General features: G+C 37.5%; 2 protein-coding genes across 4 annotated transcripts; one reads left to right on the top strand and one right to left on the bottom strand.

The window, feature by feature from the left end:
• Positions 1-16: 16 nt before the first annotated feature.
• Positions 17-22,467, top strand: EMC7 (ER membrane protein complex subunit 7). Its single transcript, XM_011312093.1, has 4 exons — positions 17-36; positions 21,072-21,326; positions 21,487-21,745; positions 22,152-22,467. The coding sequence occupies exons 1-4, from the start codon at positions 32-34 to the stop codon at positions 22,353-22,355; spliced, it is 723 nt and encodes a 240-aa protein (XP_011310395.1). The 5' UTR covers positions 17-31; the 3' UTR covers positions 22,356-22,467.
• LOC105270868 (angiogenic factor with G patch and FHA domains 1) lies at positions 10,457-20,976 on the bottom strand. 3 transcript variants are annotated; one of them, XM_011312091.1, is made up of 8 exons: positions 20,576-20,973; positions 20,248-20,481; positions 20,036-20,170; positions 19,776-19,851; positions 19,191-19,351; positions 18,690-19,132; positions 18,412-18,511; positions 10,457-10,869 (listed from the first exon to the last, which is right to left on the bottom strand). In XM_011312091.1, the coding sequence occupies exons 1-8, from the start codon at positions 20,756-20,758 to the stop codon at positions 10,738-10,740; spliced, it is 1,464 nt and encodes a 487-aa protein (XP_011310393.1). In that variant the 5' UTR covers positions 20,759-20,973; the 3' UTR covers positions 10,457-10,737. The 3 variants fall into 3 exon arrangements, with proteins under 3 accessions (XP_011310393.1, XP_011310392.1, XP_011310394.1); XM_011312090.1 differs by lacking the exon at positions 19,776-19,851 and adding an exon at positions 19,589-19,730 and having other exon boundaries at positions 20,576-20,969; XM_011312092.1 differs by lacking the exons at positions 10,457-10,869; positions 19,776-19,851 and adding exons at positions 17,395-17,808; positions 19,589-19,730 and having other exon boundaries at positions 20,576-20,976.
• Positions 22,468-22,494: the final 27 nt, after the last annotated feature.

Here is a 22,494-nt window from a genome sequence, read left to right as displayed (position 1 = left end):
TTTCAGGTGTGATTGGCCTCTGGGGTATGTCATGGGGTAAGTCACAGATTTTATACCCCTTATTATTTTTTATATCAATTCACTCATTTACATTTCAATTAAATTATCACACCTTGGATCAAGGCCACCCCAGTATCCCGCAGCGAGACGATCGGTATTTCTAGCTATCCAACTTATTACGTTGTACATTTTTGCCTCGATTTTATCCACTATCGGTGTCTTTTATCCCCCAAGTGTGTGACAGCACACTAGTGTATTTTTAACTTACTCCAATTCCGCCTCAGGTATTCAGGTGGGCGCGCACTTATTTCCCTGTCAATATTGAGTTCTTCCCCCCGGAAATATGAGTTTCAGGGAAAATCAATCATGCCAATCAATCGGGAGATTGATTATTTTTTTATCTCCCTCTTTCCCGGAGTAATCGATTGATCTCGGGGCTTTTTTTTTGGGGGGGAGGGGGGCAATTTTTGGTGATTCGATTGAGTGGGATTTTGGAAAATTGGTGAATTGCGATTAGTTTTTGGTGAAAAATAAAAAAAGTGGGAGACGTTTTGGAGTAACACCGGAGTCACGCGGCCTGCACGAGAGTCGAACGACGTCGGCCGATAATCACCCGCGCGCACGAGGAATTGCTCTGATGCCTGCACCCCACTTCGAAAATCTCCCACTACTCCACCACCTCTGTACCGTCCGTACAGCTCTTGCCTGCTGCTAGCTGCTGCTCACTGCTGCTGGCTCTACTAGTAGTTGCCCGTGCGGTCTCTACTCTTTCCACCACCTCCACTACCACCCCACCTATACCCACCACTTCTCCTTCTATTTCAAACGGAAGAAAGACTCATGTTAGAGAATTCGAAATTTCGGGGGAATTTCAGGGGCTTCCAGGTTTCATGGTGTCCAGGGGACAGGGAGTGACTGGGGTGAAAATCAGTTTTTCTCTGAATTTCAGGTTTTCGAGGGGTCAGGGGGATTCGGCTATTTTTAGGGATGGGGGGATGGGGCGTGGGGAATTTCAGGGATTTTAGGGGTGGTTTTCAGGACTCAGGGACGACGGGTCATTTGGGGGGAATTCTGGAATTTCAGGTGTGGTGGGGCTGCGGGGGAATTTTTGAATTTTTCGGTCGGCGCACGCAGGGAGAGGGAGGCGGAATTTTAGGGAGTTGAGTGATCGGTTTCAGGACGCAGGGACTAGTTGGATGATATTTCTGGGGAAAATACGGGGTTTCAAGGGCGGATTTGTAACAGTTTTCAGGGCTCAGGCAGGGAGAAGAAAGCCTGGAGTCTCAGGTTTTCCTGAAAGCTTCTGGAAATTCCAGAATTTCAATTTCATTCATTCAATAATGGGCAAATCAAATGCTAACTCGAGTAAAAAAATTGTAATCGAAATTTTTTTTCAAATTTTCAAAAAAAAGTTGGAAAACAAAATTATTTTATTTTTGGGAAACATTTTGAAAAATTTTTCAAAAATTTGAATAGATTTTTTCTTATAATTTAGGTGACGTATTTTCTAAGAATATTAAAAAATTTGAAAAGTAAAAAAACAAAAGTATAATTAAAAGAAAAAATTATACTCACAAAAATTTCTAGAAAATTATTAAAAAAATTATCGAAAACTAATTTTTGAAAAATTCTTCAAACCATTTCCCAAAAATACAATTGTTTTGTTCCCCGATTTTTTTTGTTTAATTTCTTCTTTTGTTTTAATTTCTGAAAAGTTTTCCAGAAATTTTTGAAAAATTTGGAAAAAATATTCCGATTCCATTTTTTCTACCCGGAAAATTGAAGGGTTTTCCTCGTGAATTTCAGGTAAAAATTCAATCGGAATGATTGATCATTTAAATCGGTAAACGAGTGAATTCCACCAGCCTGAAAAGCCTGAAATTTCTGAAAACTTAAATTATTCAATTCCCGCCGACATTTCCCAACTTATTGTATAGTCTCGCGTCATCAAAACGTCTCATAAGTACCTCTCGAACGCGTGGGCAGTTTGTAACCCGCGTCCCAGACTAGACGCATTTAAACTGGCCTTTCATTCTTCAGCAATTTTCCTCACCGTCTATATCCTCATAATCACGCAAATCCACATTCTCGAAACGGGTACGTGTAAATATAAAGAAAATGCGTGGGTGTCTCCTGCCATTGTAATTGGTGGACGAGCAAAAGTTACGCCCCCTGGCACGTGACTCCAGTGAATCTTCACCAGAAGAATTCAATAATAATAAATCAAAATCCGGAAGTAACTATTAAAAAAAAAATTGCACAAATCCCACTCGAACGAACGCGGAATTCCGACGTAATCAGGCTTGTTCCATAATTTTTATTCTCAAACAAATACGCGAATTAATTCCGTCCTTAATTTTCGTGTAAACAATTAAATTATCAATGAAAAATAAATAAAACAATTTCTCCGAGAAATTCGGGAGAAATTTAATTTTTCAATTTTTGTACAGATACTTTTGGTATTGACAATTACAAAAATCTGTCATGGAATTTTTTTTTCTTTTCAAATTATTAATTAAACATAAATAAAACAATTTCTCCGAGAAATTCGGGAGAGATTGAATTTTTCAATTTTTGTACAGATACTTTTGGTACTGACAATTACAAAAATCTGTCATGGAATTTTTTTTCTTTTCAAATTATTAATTAAACATAAATAAAACAATTTCTCCGAGAAATTCGGGAGAAATTGAATTTTTCAATTTTTGTACAGATACTTTTGGTACTGACAATTACAAAAATCTGTCATGGAATTTTTTTTTTAATTTCGAATTGAGTGAAAAAAAAAAATTGATTCCGAGGTACTGCGGGCGCGAGCGAAGGCTAGATTTTCTCGCCGAAGATAATTCAATACAATACGTATCAATTTCGTCTATTCCTCTTTTCACTCCATTTAACCCATTTGAAAATAGAAATGGGCACCACAATACTAGCGTGACTGTGGTTGGGTTTTTGCACTGCAACCGGACGTTTGCATCCGGCCCAATAACCCACGTAAAAATAATAAAATAGTATCCATGCGGTTGTGTCTGGCTCTATTCAGTTTATCATCCATTCAGCCTAAAAGAAAAAAATGTTAATCTCCATTTTTTACAATAAAAAGCCCCAACGAAAATCTATTCAAACGGATTCCTCACGATTTCCTCAAAAATCTCCAAAAATGAAAAATAAATGAAAAATCAAAATCACGTGTTGCTATATTTTTTGCAACAATCATCATAATTTTGTCACGTTGTTTCTGCCCCTCTGCATGATAAATTCATCATCCTCGTCCAGAATATCAAGAGCTTGCAGACGGTTTTCAGGTACCACCCGAAAATAAACGACTCGCGGTATGAAAATAAAAACAGGTTGCGGTCCCCCAGAAATAACGCAAAAGAATTAAAACGAGAGGGAGACTGCGGGGAAAAAAAAAGAGATGGTTGTTTGATTGTAAATAAAAAATAATGGAGAACAGGCACTGGTATCATTCGTCGCTCCATTCATTCAGCGTCAGGCGTGTTCTTAATATGGCATAAGCCGAGAGGAAGAAACCCGATGAAAAGGAGTAGAATTGAATTTCTTGGTTGTCTTCTCGATTTTTACGTTGTCTCCCTCTCCCTTACCCTCAGTGCGACCAAAAAAATTTCTCCACCAATTTTAACAATAATTATTATTAAATTATTATTATTATGATTAATTATTATTATTAATACTAATTATTATTTTTATTATTATTAATTATTAATAATGATGATAATAATAATAATAATTATTATTATTAATTATTATTAATTAATTTTAATATCCTCTCAATATTTTAAAAAATAATACAGTTCCAAAATTTTTTGCACTCAGTGCGAAAAACGATTGATCAATCAACACCCAAAAAACCTTGAAAATCAAATAACATTGAATGCAAAATTTTCACAATAAAATTTTCCAAAAAATTAATAAATTTTTTCAAATCCTCAATATAACTGGAAAATTCGTAAAAATTCGGTTTGATTGGAAATAAAAAAATTCAAGTTAAATCGTTACAGTGAAAAATTCAGGTGACACTGAGGTTTCCTGAAAATTCAAGGAGAATAATGACACCACACCCCCGCGTTAAAAAAAAAAATGATGATCAAGCGAATTCATAAATCATGTATAAATGCGCACGTGCTGAGTTAAAATCTCGCTGGCGTAACGAGAGACAACGGCGACTCTTTATAAGGTATTCCCTTCCAAGGCACATATCACAAAAGACAGAGTAAAATAACCAACAAACAGACTAAAAGTTGTCCACCCCTTATCCCCCTTCCCCCTTGAACGTTAGTTGCATTATACACCCGTTGACGCAAACATCATTCGCCTCCTATATCTCTCTCTTGGCTTTTTCGTCGTGCTGTGCTTTCGTGACGAGTTCCCCAGCTCCTTGTATCGTCCAACAATCTCCAGTCACGCTCGCATCAACTCCGGGCTTATCCAGATGAACTCCAGGAGTTTTGAAAAAAAAATACCCCGCGAAAAGGAAAAATAAAGATGCAACGAATAAACAGACCCAGTTGGTACTAAAATTGTGATATAATTAAGCAATTCGTAAGCAGATTATTATCGTGTCGTTGGAGTTCAGTCTTGACAATGTCCGGAGCTTCTCTCACACTATTTTATTTATCTCCCCCTTGTGTTAACTGTTAAGAATTGAATTTAATTTAGGATTACGGCTTTTGGGGTGAGGGGAAATTCCGGGGGGACACGTCGCGAAAAAATTGACGGGAAATTCAGTTGTGGATTTTATTATTATTTTTTTTATCGGTGCGGAATTTATTCGCGATATTATGGGGTTTTTAAATCCATTCTAGCCTTTCGTCTTAATTCAAGGCTCAAGATATTCCAAGATATTTCAAGATATTCCAAGATATTCCAAGATTTTCCAAGATTTTCCAAGATTTTCCAAAATATTCCAAAATATTTTCATAGAAAATTTTTCAAATCTAGAACTTGACGGAATACAATGCCCCCAGAAACGGTCAATTTACTTGATAAAAAAAATCTTCGAATTTAGTTGAAAAAAAAAAAGGTAAATTGTGATTCTCATGCATGCATAATGCATCCACAAACGTGCATCGGGTAGTAGTACACTGTTAGGTATTTCCAAGGCGCACGACGAATTATTACCTTTCCGGCCTCATCGTCTCTGGTACACATCCTCAGGTTCTATGTATATGTACATTTAATATATATACCCTTTTTTTTTATCCTTATATTCAACAATGTGTGTGTGCAATGGAATCCTTTGCCTTTGCCTTTCCTTTCTCGTTAACGAGAGTATACGAGGCCCAGGGGATAAAACGCGCCCAGAGAAAAGACACAGCTGTATGGCGATCAGACAGCGCATACCTCTCAAATCGTGGTACTATAAACCGAGGACACGATTCCGCGTCTTCACAATGCACCGAGACAATTCTTTGGTAGCTTAATGTTACTCATAATTTTCAATTTTGCCACGTGAAAAAATTTCATAATGCGCCCTGAGAATATTCAGGGGATCGAGTTCGCGCGTTTGCGGGACGCGACTCGCCATTTAAATTGTGCAATTGTCGTTTTTCGATCGCAATGGAGATTTCAATTCAAATTCTCGAGCATTCTGTAGAAGTTACAGTTATAATTTTCCTTCCGCCAATTTTTATCAATTTTTATAATTTTTGTGGGGAAGTGGTAGTCGTACAATAGAGTGCATTTTTTTCAACACCAGTTTTCGGGGGATATCTCGTAATTGGGGGGAGATAGCGATTTTTTTGTGCTGATAGTTTTTGGGGGGTAAAGTGAGAGCTACAAAAATGGTAGATATGAAAATTTCGGTATTTTCCTCCGATACCGAGATATTTGGGGAAAATGGGGGTGAAGAATCTTAATGTGCAATTCGATTTTTTTCATTTACTGGTACCGAGGAAATTTAATTGATGAGTCTATTTTTTTTTGGTGTGTTGCACTCCAAGTGCCACCCCCCCCCCCCCCCCATTCGTAAAAATAATTGAATTCTCCGGGTGACACCCTCACCCCTGGAAAATCATCCATAAGTTGCAATAATACCTGTTGCATTCCGGGAGAATTATACGACCGCAGTATTGAGTCTGAAAAGCCGGTGGAGTGAGGAGGTGAAAAGATGGAAGTGAGTGAGTGAAAATGTAAGAAAGGAGACGACGAGACGAGGAGTACGTTCGATTCGCGTGGTTACGCACACGGCCTTTACAGTCGGCACGAAAGAGACTTAAAGGATCACGAGGAGGAGGAAGAGGAGGAGGAAGAGGAGGAGGAGAAGGAGGAGGAAAAGGAGGAGGAGGAGGACGTCTAGCCTGAGCTGGAGAAGAAGGATGGAGGAAGACGACATGGTGAGAAACACGAGGAGGAGAAATGAGGAGAAAGGAGGAAGGAATGAGCCGGCGAGGTGAGGAGCATGATGATGAGGAGGAGGAAAAAGAAGGAAGACGCGAAGGTGATGAGCACGGAGAGGAGCAAAAGGGAATTGAGAAGCATGAGGAGAAGAACGGTGAACAAGAGGAGGGGGTGGAGAAGAAGGAGGAAGAGGAGGAAGAGGAGGAAGAGGAGGATGAGGAGGAGGAGGAGGAAGAGGAGGAAAAAAGAGGAAAAAAGAGGAAAAAGGAGGAAAAAGGAGGAACCCCTTGATCCTGCGGACTGCAGTAGCCCCCACAGCCCCGAAGAGACTCAACGGATGACGGTACCGTAAATCGGTCGGGAGATGTTTTATCCATCCTCTCTTCTACCCAACTTGCCGCTCACCCTGTCTCCTATTCCATCCACTCTCTCTCTCCCTCACTCCTTTTTTTTTTTTGTCCTCATATATATCGTCTGTATATGCTCGTTTTGCCACACTGTCTGCCACCGGTCTAGACCATCACATCTTTTATTTATTTTTATTTTTTTCGAAAGGCTCAGCTGAATTCTTTCAACCCACCACGTAACTACTTCAAGTTTTATTGTATTGATTTTTTATTTAAAGGGGGTGAGGAAGGGGGAAATTGTTTATTGTTTATTAAGTTGTATGTAAATAATAAAATTAATTTGGGGATTAAAATAATCCTGAGGGATGCTTGTTTTTCTTCTCCATCTGTGTAATTCTGAATAGTAATGATTATATCAAATTGCCCTTGGTTGTACTAGGGGTGCGTAATAGCCACTCAGTGGGGGCCTGTTGAGGGTACCATTGGGTTTTTTCAACCCCCTGACGAACCGACGTTTGATCCCCCATTCCTATCGTCTCGTACGAGACTAAAAAACTCACGAGTCAAGCCACTTGAGAAAACTCATTGTTTCGTACACCCCGCACTTTTCTGTCTCAACTCCCATTATTTCAAAACAAACATTTTAATTAAACAATTCACTAAATTATTACGTTAACAATTTTTCCATCACCACGAATATTCAATGACAATAACAACCTCAATTAAATCACTAAATTACCAATTAATCCAATAATTACAGATTTAAAAAAAAAACTCAAGGACAACGTCAGATGACGGAACTGTCAGTTCTTCGGGGGATGATATCTCGAGATCGATCACTCCCATCGATTTTTTGGTGAATAACTTTTTTGTAGAGGAAAACACGAGCTGCGGAAAAGATATCTGTGAAAAAATTCGTATGTGGCTTGGATTTCGAGATATTAATGAAAAAATAGGGATTGATTATGTGGGATTTTTTTATTTTACCTCTTGGTTGTTGATGATTTTAAATGGCAGTTGGGGATTTATTTCTCAGTGTAATAAATGACATTCTCTTTCATGTAGATTCTTTTTGTTTGAAATGTGTTTTCTCTCCTTTGGGTAAATCTCGGTGCAATGGTCAGCAAAAGGGCCGACGCTGGAGTGGTCTCTCCAGCGGTGGGACAATGGTCCTTGTAGCTGGGGCCAAGGTTTTTCAGTTCTCTCCCTTCCATTTCCCCCTGTTTACTGGCTGCTCAATCCTTACTCCACCCACTCAGACAGGAATCATTAGTCTATGACTCGTTCAAGGGGGGGGTTGGTTAGAAGTGTCCTCTTCCTTCACAACGACATTTTCAGATGTTACATATATTCTGGACTCTTTAAACGATATCACAATTTCGCTATTTCAATTTATCCCGAAATTCATCAATTTTCCCATCATTGCCGTGCCATTTTACCGTTAATTACTCTCTAATTGGCTTTAAATAACGAGGTCCATTTTTTCAACACCAGTTTTCGCGTGATATCTCGGAATTTAAGAGGGATAACGATTTTTTTGTAATTACATTTTTTATAGAGAAAAACAAGAGCTGCAAAAAAGATTGTTATTAAAATTTCACTATTTTTCTTCAATTCTGAGATATTTTGTGAAAACTGGATTTTAAAAATGCAGTCATCTTAATTTACAACTTTAACAACTCGCGTTCGTAATTAATATCTCGAAATTGAAGAGAGATAGCGGTATTTTCATGAAATCATTTTTTATAGATAAAAAGAAGACCTGTAAAAAAGGTAATTACATGAAATCCAATATTTCCCTTCGGATTCGAGATATCCTCCGAAAATTGGTTGCGAAAAAATAACTGCACCACTTTCCAAACAATTTATTTCTTTCTGAATTCAATTAATGGGAATTATTAATGAATTGATAGAAAATTCAAATACTTCTATTTAATTGGAATCTAAATCCAGTACAGCTGGGCAAGTACCCCGAGAATTTTGTTATGTCTGGCGATGATCGAGCCGAGACTCAAGCGTATGATATTTCGCCGTGTGGTGCACGATTGCAGTCGATTCAAATTCCCAGTATCATTATTTCGATTAAAATTGTTCATGCACCTGCTGCCCCACCCCCTGAGTCCCCCAATTTTTTTTGCGACTGCCCCCCCGAAATATCTGAAATAAATAAACAAAAGATCCAAATAAAAAAGACAATTTTTCATTGAAAAAATTGTTCTCTTGTAAATTTACCCCCAACCGATTTTTTGAGGAAAGAATTATTTTGTTCACCCCGTGGGTCAGTAATGCCCACATGTAATTGTCGAAAATCACTGAGATATCCTGATACCTGAAGGATAACGACAAAAAGGCCCAATTTTTTTTGGTATCTCTCTTCGGGCGATTTTTTGCACTTCTCTCGCCACTAAAAATTTTGCCAACTCTGAAATGTTTGGGGCCTAATGCGAGCCAACCCGGCGCTAACAAATGGGCCTCATTTGTCCTCTGTCAGATTTTTTTTTTCATTTTTTTTTTAACTTCTCCCTTTCTTTACTAGGAAGGCCCGTCTGGCCTTGATGCACCTCATTCTCAATTTTGTCTTTTGTTGCTCCACAAATCACTCTTACCTCAACTAGCAACAATTGATAATTATCGCGAGGATTAAAAGATTTCCGACGTCAATTCCCAAATTCTATTGAATCTCCAACCTAATCAGCAATAAAATTGGATAATTATCATCTTATCACACTTGCCTCCATTTTTTAAAATTCAATTTAATTATAAAAATTTCCAAAATATTTCCCACGGATGGAAAAATCGGAATATTAATTCCACGAATTCAACGAATTAATATTCAATACCAGTATTTATAAACAATTAATATTGATTAAATATTAAATATTATTTTGTTAAAAATTGAATTTCTTCTCGTTTTGTAGAATGAATTTTCGAAGTAGTTGACGATCTTATCAGCTAAATAATTAATAAAAAAAGAGGGTTGAAATAATGAGGCCCTTGAAAATGTGAGAAGGAGCTGCCAAAGATAAAAATCACTTAGCAGCCCTCAGCTTCTGCATTTTATTGTTGATTCAGTTGGTCAGACGAATATAGACCAAGACAGACATATAAACTCCGATGAAAGTGTTTTGTCAGTGAATCGGTATGCGCTAAGAAATAAAATGAGAAAATAAAAAACAAAAAGGCGAATGACAAGAGAGATAAAAAGACTGTTGAGAGGGAGAAGAGAGAAGTTCTGACTAATTTCCAGTCGCATTCGGTCTGAGGGCGATAAAAAGTCAATTTTATACTGGGGCCCGACTAATAGCACTTCTACCTCCTCCCTCTGCCACCCTTTGAGACCCAATGGACAACTGGGACCTGCGAATGGGCCTGAGAACTATTTTTCTTTTTTCTTTTAAATGGCCAGAGCAGTGGATTTTATGGGGCTTATAAAAATGATACTTCTCAACTCCGAATTTTTCGGAGGGGAACTGCGGTACAAACTCGAAACCGATGACGCCAAATTCTCACGTTTTTTTATTCTTTTTCACATTTATTCATCTTTTTTTTTTATTCCCCCCTTTTTTCTGACGACTTTTAGGGACACGACGGGTTTCGGGGAATTACTACAATCAAAAATGTCGAGGATTTCTTGGATAAAAATTTGGGGAAATACTAGGAAATCAATTTGTTTATTAATTAATAGGAAAAAATTGGACTGATGAGGGGGTTTTTTCTAGATATTCTGTTGTGATGATTATTTTGGTTATCAATTTTATTACATTTATTACAAATTTTTCAGACGTTAAAAAAATCCACGATGATTTGTACAAAATCCGTAAATTCGGGGTCGACGATCGTCCAGGTTTTCGCGAATATCTCAGAATCTGGAAGAGATATCCTAATTTTTGGTATTACCTTTTTTTTAGGGCTGATTGCGGGCCGCAAAAATGGTTCTGAGAATAAGTTCCTATCTCTCCCGGATCCCGAGATATTCGCAGAAAACCGATCACATGTTCTCGTGATTTCAGTTTAAATTTTATGGAAATTATTACGAAATCCCATCGTATCTTTCCTTGGTTTTTCTCCAGAGCGCCTGTTTCTTCTCGACATTCGGATCCATTTCTACTACAGGATTTGTTGCGCCCAATCCCGACTTGCTCGTATTATTCACAAGAGGTACCTGAAAAAAAAAACGAGATTTTGAATTAAACTCAAAAACAATAAGATCCCATTAATTGGCTCGGAGGAAAAAAAAAATCATCATATCGAAATTCGCAGACACGTTTTGATTCTCGTCAGGCAATTATTCAGGATTTGCATTCCACCAATTTCACGCGTGCAATTGCCCATTGTTCCAGGTCATGAATAAATTCGTCAAGAGTGGCATCTCCGAATTTCTCCATTGATCGATAAAAAAAAATACCAACAAATTAACAAATTATAATTCTCCAGATAAACTAAACTAAACCAGATAAATTCAAATTAACCCGTCATCTTCAAAAAATTCACCCGAATTTCACGTGAAAAATCGGAAAATTGACGGTCGCGAAGTGAATTTTCCACCCCCGGAAATGATTTTTTTTAATTTCCGCATGTGGGTCGCGAGACGTCTCATCTGGCGAAAGCCCTAGAGTCTAGTCCGACCCGAAAAAGAGATAAAAGATAAAAGAGGTTTAAAAAAGAAATTCTCGACACAGTATTTGGGGCAAGTGGACAAGCCCTAGTCGACCCTAACGTGTCTGCATGTAAATGAGGACTCGTCAGACACTTGACTCAGCCCCAATAGTTATCCAACAAAAAGAGATATGAAGCTTTGAATCCCACCGAATACTAAATTACACTCTAAATTTGCAATAACAACCAAAAACAATCTAAACTGAAAAAAAAAATACAATTATATAATTATAATTACAATTCCTCCAAAAAATAATAACAAATATATTAATAATGCTGCTTAATCAATTATTTCTCCTCCATAAAATCTGTTATTATTATTATTATTATTATTATTGTTATTGTTATTACTGATTGAATTCAGATGAAATCCTGAAATTTTCTGACGTTTCATGTCATTTTTTTCGCATGACAGTTTATTCACTGTTATATATTTTAAACGCGCTCTCTCCATTTTTTTTTATTCCCTCGTGCCCCCCCCCCCTCCCACCCTTTTTTTCTCCTCTTAACCACAACAAAAAGTACCTCACTCAATATATGAGTCTAGACTCTGTAACGGCCTTTGAATTGACAAGTATACGACAACAAGTCGTGAGGGCAGAACTTTGTTGATAAGTGCATCGGGAATTCTTTGTGACAGGGGGAGGGGGGCGAAAGGGGGGAGGGGATGATAATTGCAGATTTTCTTCACTTGTGACTGGAAAATTTTTATCGGATTGCTCCAGTATCGAAAAATGGGAGTGGAATAAAAAAATTCCCACCAGATCAGACAATGCTCTTAAAAATTCGATAACATCAGACTTATTAATCCCCCTCTGTCCCCCTCCTTAATATTTCAATTGCGTCTGGTAGTTCATAATTTAGCTGATCGTCAACCTAGATTCAAGACAGACAGACAAGCGAAATAAATTTTAATGAATGCCCCCATCTCGTACCGATTTCCACAGAAATAATTGAATTACCCGATAAAATAAATTCCACGTTCTTAATTGGCATGTAAAGAAAATAGAATAATCAGTTGAATGAGCTAGTGATTTTTCATCCGAATGTGTTCCCCTAAAAAATGGGGGGAAGCGACGAGACTGAAAGACAATTGCATAATGGCAATTTGCCATTATGATAATTCGTCTAATAGACGTTAAATGACTTGTAGAACAAGTGATATAGTTCTGCCAGACGTGTCAGCCATTTCTGGGTGGTATGGAGTAGAAATCGACGAGGGTGGGAAAATGGGCAAATAGGCCAGGACGGCTAGACGGTGGAAGGCAATGCACCGTGATTACCGATTAACCGCAGACACTCGAGGGTTTGCCTATGTACTGTACCCAGTAGTTACTATTATTAGCTATTCTCTACCCACGCGGAAAAATTTTTATTTTTTTTTTACAATCGAAAGATAAAGCAAACTCCAATTTCCCCAATTTTTCCACAATTATTCTGTAAAAATATAAAATAACATATTTTTAATATATAATATACAATAACAATATACAAGATATATAATTCATCTGAAAAATTAAACTTTATATAATATAAAACAATTAATCTGCAATAATAACAAAAATAATAATATACAATATATTTTGTATATTATATTATAATTTTATATATTTAATATATTTGATATATTTGTTGTATTTGTTATCGCATATTGAATTGTGTACCGTCTGGTATTGCGCCAGACGATGTGCATGCAGTTGGGGTAAAACGGTGGGTGGGTGGGTGGGTGGATGTGTGGGTGAGTGGGTGTGTGGGTGGATGGGTGGTGGATTGTGGGTGGTTGGTGATGGTATGAGGGGGTTGAAAATGCAGACACCCAGACAACTCGTGCCAGTTGTGAAAGTTTGTCCCTGTTTGTAATTTCTCCGTTAACAAATCGAATGCGTGTACACCATCGCATAATACGGGATACCTTGACAAAGTTGAATGTCGCCGGCCCAGACATCGCACTTGTGCATCTGCAGTTGTGCAATTGCAATATTGCGATGATAATGAGTGATTCTATCATTCGTACGATCACACGGGTTTATTGCAAATTGTCTGGAGGTCTTGATAAATGAAAAGGACGTCTAGGGGTTGATACATACCGTACAACCGATTTAGTAAAATTATTTCAACATCAATAAAATTCACCACCCCTGGAATTCTCTGGAATTCTCTCCCCAGGGTTAAATAAAATCCCCGGGGAATGGGAATGGGCTTGAGCTTGAAATCCAAATCCCTCAAAAAAAAAAAAAAAACATTTATCCCCATTCTCTCTGCATGCGGTCTACGATGCACCAGACTACATCATTGTTTGCACAGCATTAATTCGTGTTTGGCCGTCTAGACACTGGTTACACTCATCCTCACCCTCTATCCCCCCCTTTCCCTTCCCTTGCCATTTACCTAAACTAGATAGAATGGAATAGACCAGTTGGTTTAGGTAAATGTACAAACACCCACACAGTAACTGAAGCAACATAGTTAACTGGCCACATGAAACTGTGAGGAAAGAGATTGAATGTACAGGATAAACCGTCAGTATGATAATCCGAGTGATGGATTGTTCTCCAACTAGACTAGCCCCCTTATTCTCTCTCCCACCCACCCACCACCCATTGGGAGGGGGATGAGCTAATGCATCCCAGAAACCATCCATCTGTCTCACTCACTTTGATTCTCCTCAGGTATATCCGTGGTATACAACCACTTCTCCACAAACCCATCCATTTCCACTTGTCTCAGTATCTCCGTCTCCCTTTCGTGCATCACGTGAGAATATAGGTATGGATGAGTGTATATATGTGCTAACATCGTACTCCTCGGTGTTGGATGTTTACCCAGACGGAAACCGTCTGCTGGTGATAGGGCAAACCCATGCCCCGGGCTTTCCTTTGGGTTTACGTGCAAGCAAAAAATTTTTCCCATTTTTTTCACTTATCATTTCTCGCAATGAATTTTTTTTATAAATTCATCGAAATTAATCGCGGAATTAAATTAATTTATTTTATAAATAGCAATTAATTTTTATTGACTTCATTAAAATTTGTCGAGAGTTCTGAATTTAAGGGGAAAATCTTATGATTTTTCACGTAATATTAATATTAATAATGAATGGAATAAAAAATCACTGGATCTGTCAAATAATTTGAAATTTCATAAATTATTACTCGGAGGTTTCCCCATAATATGTCGCATTACTAGTACCTATATAATCACCTATTTACTCATCGTACGAGAGTAACACTCAATACACGTGGTACCTATTTATACATCTATGTGTACATGATAACGTATCAGGCGAGTTGACCCAGCCTAATCGAGCAATTTAAAGGGTTTTTGTATTATTCTTAGGACTTTATTTATCCCAGTTTTTTTTTAAGTGAAAGGAAAAGCCCCCGAGTGGGGGGTAACGATCTCCGATGAAAAGCAGTCACGCAACTTTTTTTTTTATGCTCGAGGGGGTGGAGGATTATCGAGAGGATAATGAACTGGAAAATTCTTGGTGAAGAATTGCACATCGAAAATTATCAAATGACACATTAAATAATAATCAATTCCCATCGAAAACTAAAAGAACGACAAAGAGACAGTGAAATAAAATTATCACCAAGAATAATGATCAGAGAATGCGCTGATGCAGCCAAATGTACATCAACTGTGCAGAGTATAATCTGCAGTTGCAGCATACTGTGCAGCAAATACCCCAACTGCCGACGCATGCAAATGCAGTAGTTCCATGTACATACGCTAGTACATGCTCAATAAAATATACATCTGTGTATTTATTTTACACCATCCAGGAATCAACGAACTTTATTTTTCCAGGGGACGAGGGAACAACTGGAGATCCAGAGTCTGGAAACTGGAGATGATGGGGAGAATGAAAATTGAGGATTTCCTCGGTGAAGTTCTGGGATTCTGCCCCGGATAGATCTTCCCACTGGTTGAATTGATTATCTTCGCCTTAGTGAGAGGTGAGAATGAAAAAATGGACACCCGGAGACCCAGGGTAATCTGGTATCCATGGTTAGTCAGCAAACTGGCGTCTAGACGGTGAGGGAATTTGTGTTGGATTTATTTGTGACTGGGGAATCGTTACCACCTGTTGCCTCCCACATGCCACATGGTGGGGGGAATATTCAGAAGGGGAGGGGGAGAGATTTTGCTGATTTTAATATTTGATTTTGATTTGATCCGAAAAAAGAATGAATTCCTCCGTTGAACAATCAATTCAATGATTAAAAAATGGAATAACGATAATTATTCGATTAAATTATTTATTATTATAGTAATCGGAAAAATATTGATCCGTAATCCATCTAAATGATGAATGTGATAACGTAATTGACTCGAGGTAAATGGAAAGGTAAAAAATATATCAGCAGAAATGATTAAAATCATAAACAACAGACAACGCATTAACTGATAATTCCAATAAATAATAATATCGAAGTGGGAGTAATTCATGGGTTGAAAGATTTTCAACGTTGTATATTCACTGTGGCAATCTCGAAGAGTCATTAATCGAGTCTGGAATTGTAAAGTGCCAGCTCGAGGCGAAATGGCAGATTGTAAATCGTAAAACCGTAGCAAGTTGAGATTTTCTAGTGCATCTGCTCCAACAAATAAAACGGAAGCATCTCTTACCATCATTCCCCAGTGCATTTATTCATGCGATGTAAAATACCTGAGGAAATAAGATCGAGTATATCCTGTTTTTATATACAAACTGCTGTTTAAAATACAGTGTATCACATACGTAACCACTCAGACCAGATGAATTTCTCGGTTTATCCATCGGCAAGATATCGCTTGGCGTTTTAGTTTAACCGTTTGGAATTGAACGACTGGGTACTTGCACTGTTTACAGGTACTTTGTGTCCTTCGTCGTGAGGTACTTTACAATGTTGAAGTTTATGGCACTTGCAGGGAGTATTTACGATATAGGTCATGACTCCTTCAAGTGCACCTGACGCTCCATTCAATTTCATCCCCTTTACATTTTATTTTTCACCCCTTTATATTTAACAATCATTAATTACCCAATCACAATAGCAATCATTTATTTTAATATTAATATATTTGATATTGAACTCAAAAATATGGAGAACCCGCCGGATGTTTAATCCACTGAATGCATTTATCAGCGTCAGTTGAACCGCAATCGAGTGTCTGTACAGCCTAAGGGATATTCTGTACCGAGAGGTAATTGCAAAGTCTCAATGATCGTAAGAAACAGAGTCTCCATTTCCCCCAGAGAGTCTTCGGGAAAAAAAAAAAATTCCCTCAATTCCACGTGGAAATGGCGCTCAAATCCATCGGTTTAAATGAGGAGAAATAAAAAAAAAAAGCTAGTACATAAAATTGTGCACCAACGGACGCGGGTAATACCTTTCGTCCGGTCAACGAATTATCTACTTTTTTTTTATTTAAATTTATTCAAGTGGAAACAGTCGAAGAAATGAAGACCCGACAATTTTCCCCACTCCATCTGCCTCTAATTATTATTTACATCGATTTTTTATTCAATTCATGGTTACAAAAAATTGTTCAACCTCGAATTTTTATATCAAAACGAAAATCTCATAAATTTTAGAATAACTATAATGGAGTCCTCGTCTCCAGGAATTCTCAGATAAAATACACGACTCAAGATTATTCCGATTTAATGAGATAATTCAACGAATTTTCGTATGACTCACGTTTACAACGGTAATATATTCCAATGAAACAATTTCTCCATCGGCAATTAACCGAAACAACTTTTACTCGTGGAATTCGTTGGCCTCTGGGCAGAGAGTGAATTTCCCCGTTTCCAAAAAAAATGGGGATTAAAATAAATTTAAAAAAAAATTACTCAAACTCAATTACCGGATCATAAAACTCAAATTCTCCTCCGAGTCCTCCATCATCCATTCAAACGTATCAAGCTATAAACCCCCCGGCCCTCCCTCCCACCCTCTAAAAAAAAAGGATAAATGAAAGGATAACGGTGTAAAAAAAAACACTTTAGTGAAGGAAAAAAAAACAAACGTTGAATAACATGCAATGGGACTTGGATGCGTCTAGACGGGAGAAAAATAATCATTTGGACTTTGGTAGATTTGCATTAATTAGACGACTACCCTTCCACCAACTCTCGAAAACCCACTGGCCATGTCGTCGACTCTTCTCTTCTCTCCTCTTTTTTTTTTCTCCTGTTTTTATGATATTTTTATTTGTCTCATTTTTAGCTTTTTTTTTCAGTCTCGTTGGTGTGCAGGGACTTGTGGGACTCGTTATCATACGAATGCTCTCTTCCCTTCCTCTCCTCCACCTCTTGAAATGTCAGACTCGTTTTAACCCACGAGACGAAATAGATTAGCGACTGGAGGCAACAAATTTTTTGATACTGCGGTGGTCAGGGGATAATGGTACCTTTTGGATTATCCATTCGGTTTTTCGTTCTTGTTCGTCTCATCTGTTTCATGTAGAAATTATTTCTTCAAATATGCATTTTTAATTATTCCAAATTAATGCCTAACTGCTATATTCAAGTGGTAATTAACGTAATTTTATTCTCACTGAACAAAATGATCTTGCAGATTGTTCTCTCTACATTGTCGATTTTTTATTCCCATTTTCAACACATTCTCGTCATTTTTTTATCATCCGTATTTATCTCTATTCCTTTCCATTTATTTCCATCGGTTACGGTTGAACAGAAAAACGGATGGGGAAGAGCTAGATGATTATATAGATTACTCTAAGAAAGAGGAGCCTGGTACCCAAAGGACTGATCTCGAATGTTAATTCCCAGGACAAGTTCCGTTTGAAGAAAAATTGAAAAAAATTATTGCATCACGCACCGAGAGAACACTTAACGTCAGTAGTAAAACAAACATGATTATAGCAAGTGGTTTTACAGTACTCCTCATTATTTCAATTCAACCGGAACTTGGGGTGTTACCATGAAACGAGAAATAACTATTTTTCCCGACCGAATGACACGCCTCTTCACCTTCCTGTTGGCAGAGAGAATGAGGGCAAAGTCCTAGGATTTTGTTTGATTTTATCTACTTACTGGCTCTGTCCTCCCATCACCGTCCTTGCCCAGTGATTGGCCCTCACTCCAGCCCATTTTCGATAAGAGTTTGAAGCCTTTATTGTCCTTGGCTATTGATCTGCAATAAAAATTTCGAAATCCCTTGAATAAATCGATAAAAATATCCAATTTTGCAGTAATATCGTAATAATACTAATTAATATTATGGAGAATAATTGAAGAAATTCAAATGAAAAATTTCGTTCATAATATTCATGAGTGAAAAAATGATTTAAAATTGATTCAATGGAACGTACGTCTCGACAGAACTCTGTTGTGTCTTCACGTGATGATCAGAAGATCCCACACATACTCTCCTGGCCTGTGCCCTGTCTTTGTATCCACTGGCCACTAAACTCGCAGTATTTGTATTATCTTTGTCAACTCCAAATTTGTTTTTCAACCTCTTCAGCTCAGATCTGTGCTGTGTTTTCTTGGGGATGACGTAGCCCTCAGAATTTCCACTCTGCTGAATCAATCCAGGCTCACAGTGTCCACAGGTCTCATACCCACAATGAATGTGACACAAAAGTTTTGTCTCCCCCACTCGAATCATCGATCCGTGAGATATTTTGAAGGGCTCTGACTCCTGTTTGGCGACAGACAGCCTCTTTCCATCCAGAATTGTTCCATTCCTCGAGCCCAAATCGACGATCTCGTAGTGCTTCTTCGATTCATCGTATTGGAATTTTGCGTGGTGCTGGATCATAATATTATATTTATTATCCCGTAAAAATCGTGAATTCACGTTGCAATACCTTGCTAATATTAATATCAGGAATGAGTACGGAATGGTCTCCCTCACGTCCCAGTGAACCTCCAGTATACGCCACAATGAAAAGTGATCCAGCCTTTAATTTCTGGAGATTTGTCTCCTTGACAATTATCCTCATGCATGGTGGATACGTCTTGGCCAATTCTGAAATAAAAAATATATCAACGAGGTCAATTTTAATCTCAAGTTACTCTATATTCGAGCCCTTAAATAATTGAGTAATTATAAAATGATTAATCACTTCGAATTGCATATTTTCAAATGAAAAAGAATTTTCTACGAAATATTACGAGAAAAAGCCGATATTTTTCCGGAATCTTCTTCTCTTTTATTTAAACGATAATGAGCTGAAAAAAAATCCATGATAAATAATAAATCCACCTTGCTCATCATTCTCATCATCACTACTGCTAGTCTCTTTTCCACTTGCGTTGTTATCACTATCCGAGCATTCACCCTCCTCCGGTGCCTCTTGATCATCATCAGTGTCAGTTGTACATTTTTTCAGTCTTTTAGCCTCATCCTACAAGAGAGAGAGATTCGTATTGAATTGGCAAGGGCTAGTTACCTGATATGTGCCGAGTATAGCTTTTCAGCTGTATACTCGAAACACGGGCTATTAACTCATGTATCTCATCCGAAACCTGTGGAATAAAATATCAAATTCAATTGAACAATTTTCGCATATACATCTGTTCAAATTTCACTATTTGTTAATTTATCTTTGTCTCAAGTAAATTGACACAACTATTCTATAAAAATCGAGACAATTTAATGCTTAACAAAATTTGGGGACAGTGGTAATATTAATTAAATGTTGATAGCTACCTTATTTGCCACTTTGGCTCTTCTTTTTTCACATTTGTCAACTGTCGTTGGTTGACTGTGAAATTTGTAGGATTTTGTGCTCTCGTCGTAGTAATAATAAGTCCCTGAGTTTCCATCGTAATAAAGTCCTTGGCTCTGAAATAAAAATGCCTCGAAATTATTTTATAAGAGATCGTGTTATGAGCTTGTAAAATTTTTTTTCAAGTACTAACAGCATCGTAGTAGTACCCTGAAGTGTAATCATAGTACAATCCAGATGTTTCTTCATAAACAAAACCAGATTGCTGAAGAGCTGATTCAGCTACTTGTTTCACCTGATCTGTAATACTTCCGGATTGTTCAGAATTTATTTCCCAATGATTTGACGACGCAGAAGATTCTGGACCCTCAGTTTGAGTTGTTTTTTCCTCATGGCTCATCGCCAGAGTATTCTCTTCACTTTTTTTCTGGAAAAAAAATCAGAATTTCACAGAAATTATTCAACCAAGTGTCAATAACTAAAAAGAAATTAATGAATGAAATGAAATACTCAATGCTCACCTGGAATATCAATTTATTTTTCAATTTGCATATCTTCTTCCGCTGTTTCTTCACGTGCTCCTGTAATTTTGAGATGAACTCCAAGATTTCGGGGTATTGTTCCAAAATTTCACAGCATTGCTTGCTGAAATTATGCTCCAATAATTCCTCATCATTTTCGATGTCTTCACAAAGATCCGACATTTTTTATAGTTTATCGAACTCGAGGGGCTAAATTATTTGACGTTAATAACAAATGTCTGACAATTTTTTATTGTTTCTCACAAAATATCAACAACTCGCACCAAAACAAGTGCTCATAACCCCTTCAACATAAATTTTTAGCGTACAATCTAAGGAAAAGAGGTACTACAATGCCGATGGGGTCGCTCAAATCCCCAGAACATGTGTCTACTCTATCGGCAGAGTTCTGAGACACCTAGGGAATTTGAGGGTAAAAATAATACGCAATCATCTTGTTGGTCAAGCTGATTTATTTTGAACTTCTGAATTACAGACGTTTTCAAGTCATATGTTTATGGAATTCATGGAATAACCTGAACATCAACATGACGTGGAAGAATTATTTAACTTTTGCTGTTCTATTGGGGTGTATTTGCAGTTTAGTTATTGCTGAGACAGATGAGGACTCGTCCACTGATTTATATGTCATCGAGGGAAAAGTTTTCCCTTGGGAAGGGGCTGGTGCCACTGCCTGGCAAATTATGACACATGTCATGGCCAATGGAGGGGAATATTATGGATTTTTGCGGTAATTTGTTGTTTATTCCGTCTATTTATTTATTTTTCTCTGTAAAGTAATTTTCGTTAAAAAAAACTGCACCGCATTTCAGTCAATTCTCCAGTTATTTTTAAATTCCCATTTTTGGTAATAATAATTGCTTGTTCTTTATTTGGAATTAATTTTTCAGGGAGGATGGCACTTTCACAATATCCAATGTACCATCGGGATCGTACATCGTTGAAATAATAAATCCAAATTACGCGTACGAACCGATGCGAGTGGAGATAAACTCCAAGGGGAAATTCAGGGCGAGAAAAGTCAATTTGATTCAGACCTCTCAGGTTATTCAGGTGCCATATCCTCTGAAAATGAGACCAGTGACACCGTTCCGGTATTTCCAAGTCAGAGAGCAGTGGAGAGTGACAGATTTCTTATTCAATCCCATGGTAATGCATTCGTTTAACACGTTGGGAGATATTTTAAGTGCTAATTTCTTTTCCCAGAAGTTCAGTCAATTATTTCGACGATTTATCCGCTGGAAATAATTATTTATGCATCAATCCCAGAATTTTTTATTCAATTTCTTAACCTTTTTATTTTTTGAATTTTTGAAATGAAATGAATTCCACAGAAAAATATTTTCCGATAGTGTAACGACTTTCTTTTTAAAAAATACCAACACAAACGCCCAGTATTTCAAACTGGATTACGAATACTGAGAAGAGCAATCGTAAATTCACCCAAAGAAGTTGTGAGGCTGTTGCGGCACAATTTCCCGGAATTCCTTGAGAAAAGATACAGCAAACACATTACATCATTCGCCCCTAGCAATTGAACTATTGATTTTTTCAGGTTCTCATGATGATTCTGCCACTAGTTCTTATCATGATTTTACCGAAGATAATGAATGATCCTGAGACGAGGAAGGAGATGGAGCAGTTGAACAATCTGACGAGCTACAACATGCCGGAGATGTCGGAGGTCATTACGTCGTTCCTCTCTGGTGGAGAGAAGCAAAAACCAAAGGCTGTGAAAGCAGCAAAAAAAAGACAATGATAGAGCCCTTAGATTAATTATCTCCGCCATTAATTCCTGAGTGAATATTACATTTTTCAATTCTTCGATTCAAGTTCTGTAAACCAACAATAAATAAATGGATCATAATTTATTTGATAATTCGCACGATTCCACGATT

This window comes from Fopius arisanus, unplaced genomic scaffold (assembly GCF_000806365.1).
Source record: "Fopius arisanus strain USDA-PBARC FA_bdor unplaced genomic scaffold, ASM80636v1 scaffold00096, whole genome shotgun sequence".
NCBI classification, from domain to species: Eukaryota; Metazoa; Arthropoda; class Insecta; order Hymenoptera; family Braconidae; genus Fopius; species Fopius arisanus.
The sequence above is the reverse complement of the archived record's forward strand: the minus strand, read 5'-3'. Positions and strand labels throughout refer to the sequence as shown.

Coding starts and splice junctions, on each gene's coding strand:
- LOC105270868 (XM_011312090.1), bottom strand. CDS start 20,758: ATGTCGGATCTTTGTGAAGACATCGAAAATGATGAGGAATTATTGGAG. Junction 20,482..20,575: donor AAAATAAATTGATATTCCAG/GTGAGCATTGAG, acceptor TTTTTTTTCCAG/AAAAAAAGTGAAGAGAATAC. Junction 19,731..20,035: donor GAGCCAAAGTGGCAAATAAG/GTAGCTATCAAC, acceptor TCTCTCTTGTAG/GATGAGGCTAAAAGACTGAA.
- EMC7 (XM_011312093.1), top strand. Junction 21,327..21,486: donor GAATATTATGGATTTTTGCG/GTAATTTGTTGT, acceptor TTAATTTTTCAG/GGAGGATGGCACTTTCACAA. Junction 21,746..22,151: donor ATTTCTTATTCAATCCCATG/GTAATGCATTCG, acceptor TGATTTTTTCAG/GTTCTCATGATGATTCTGCC.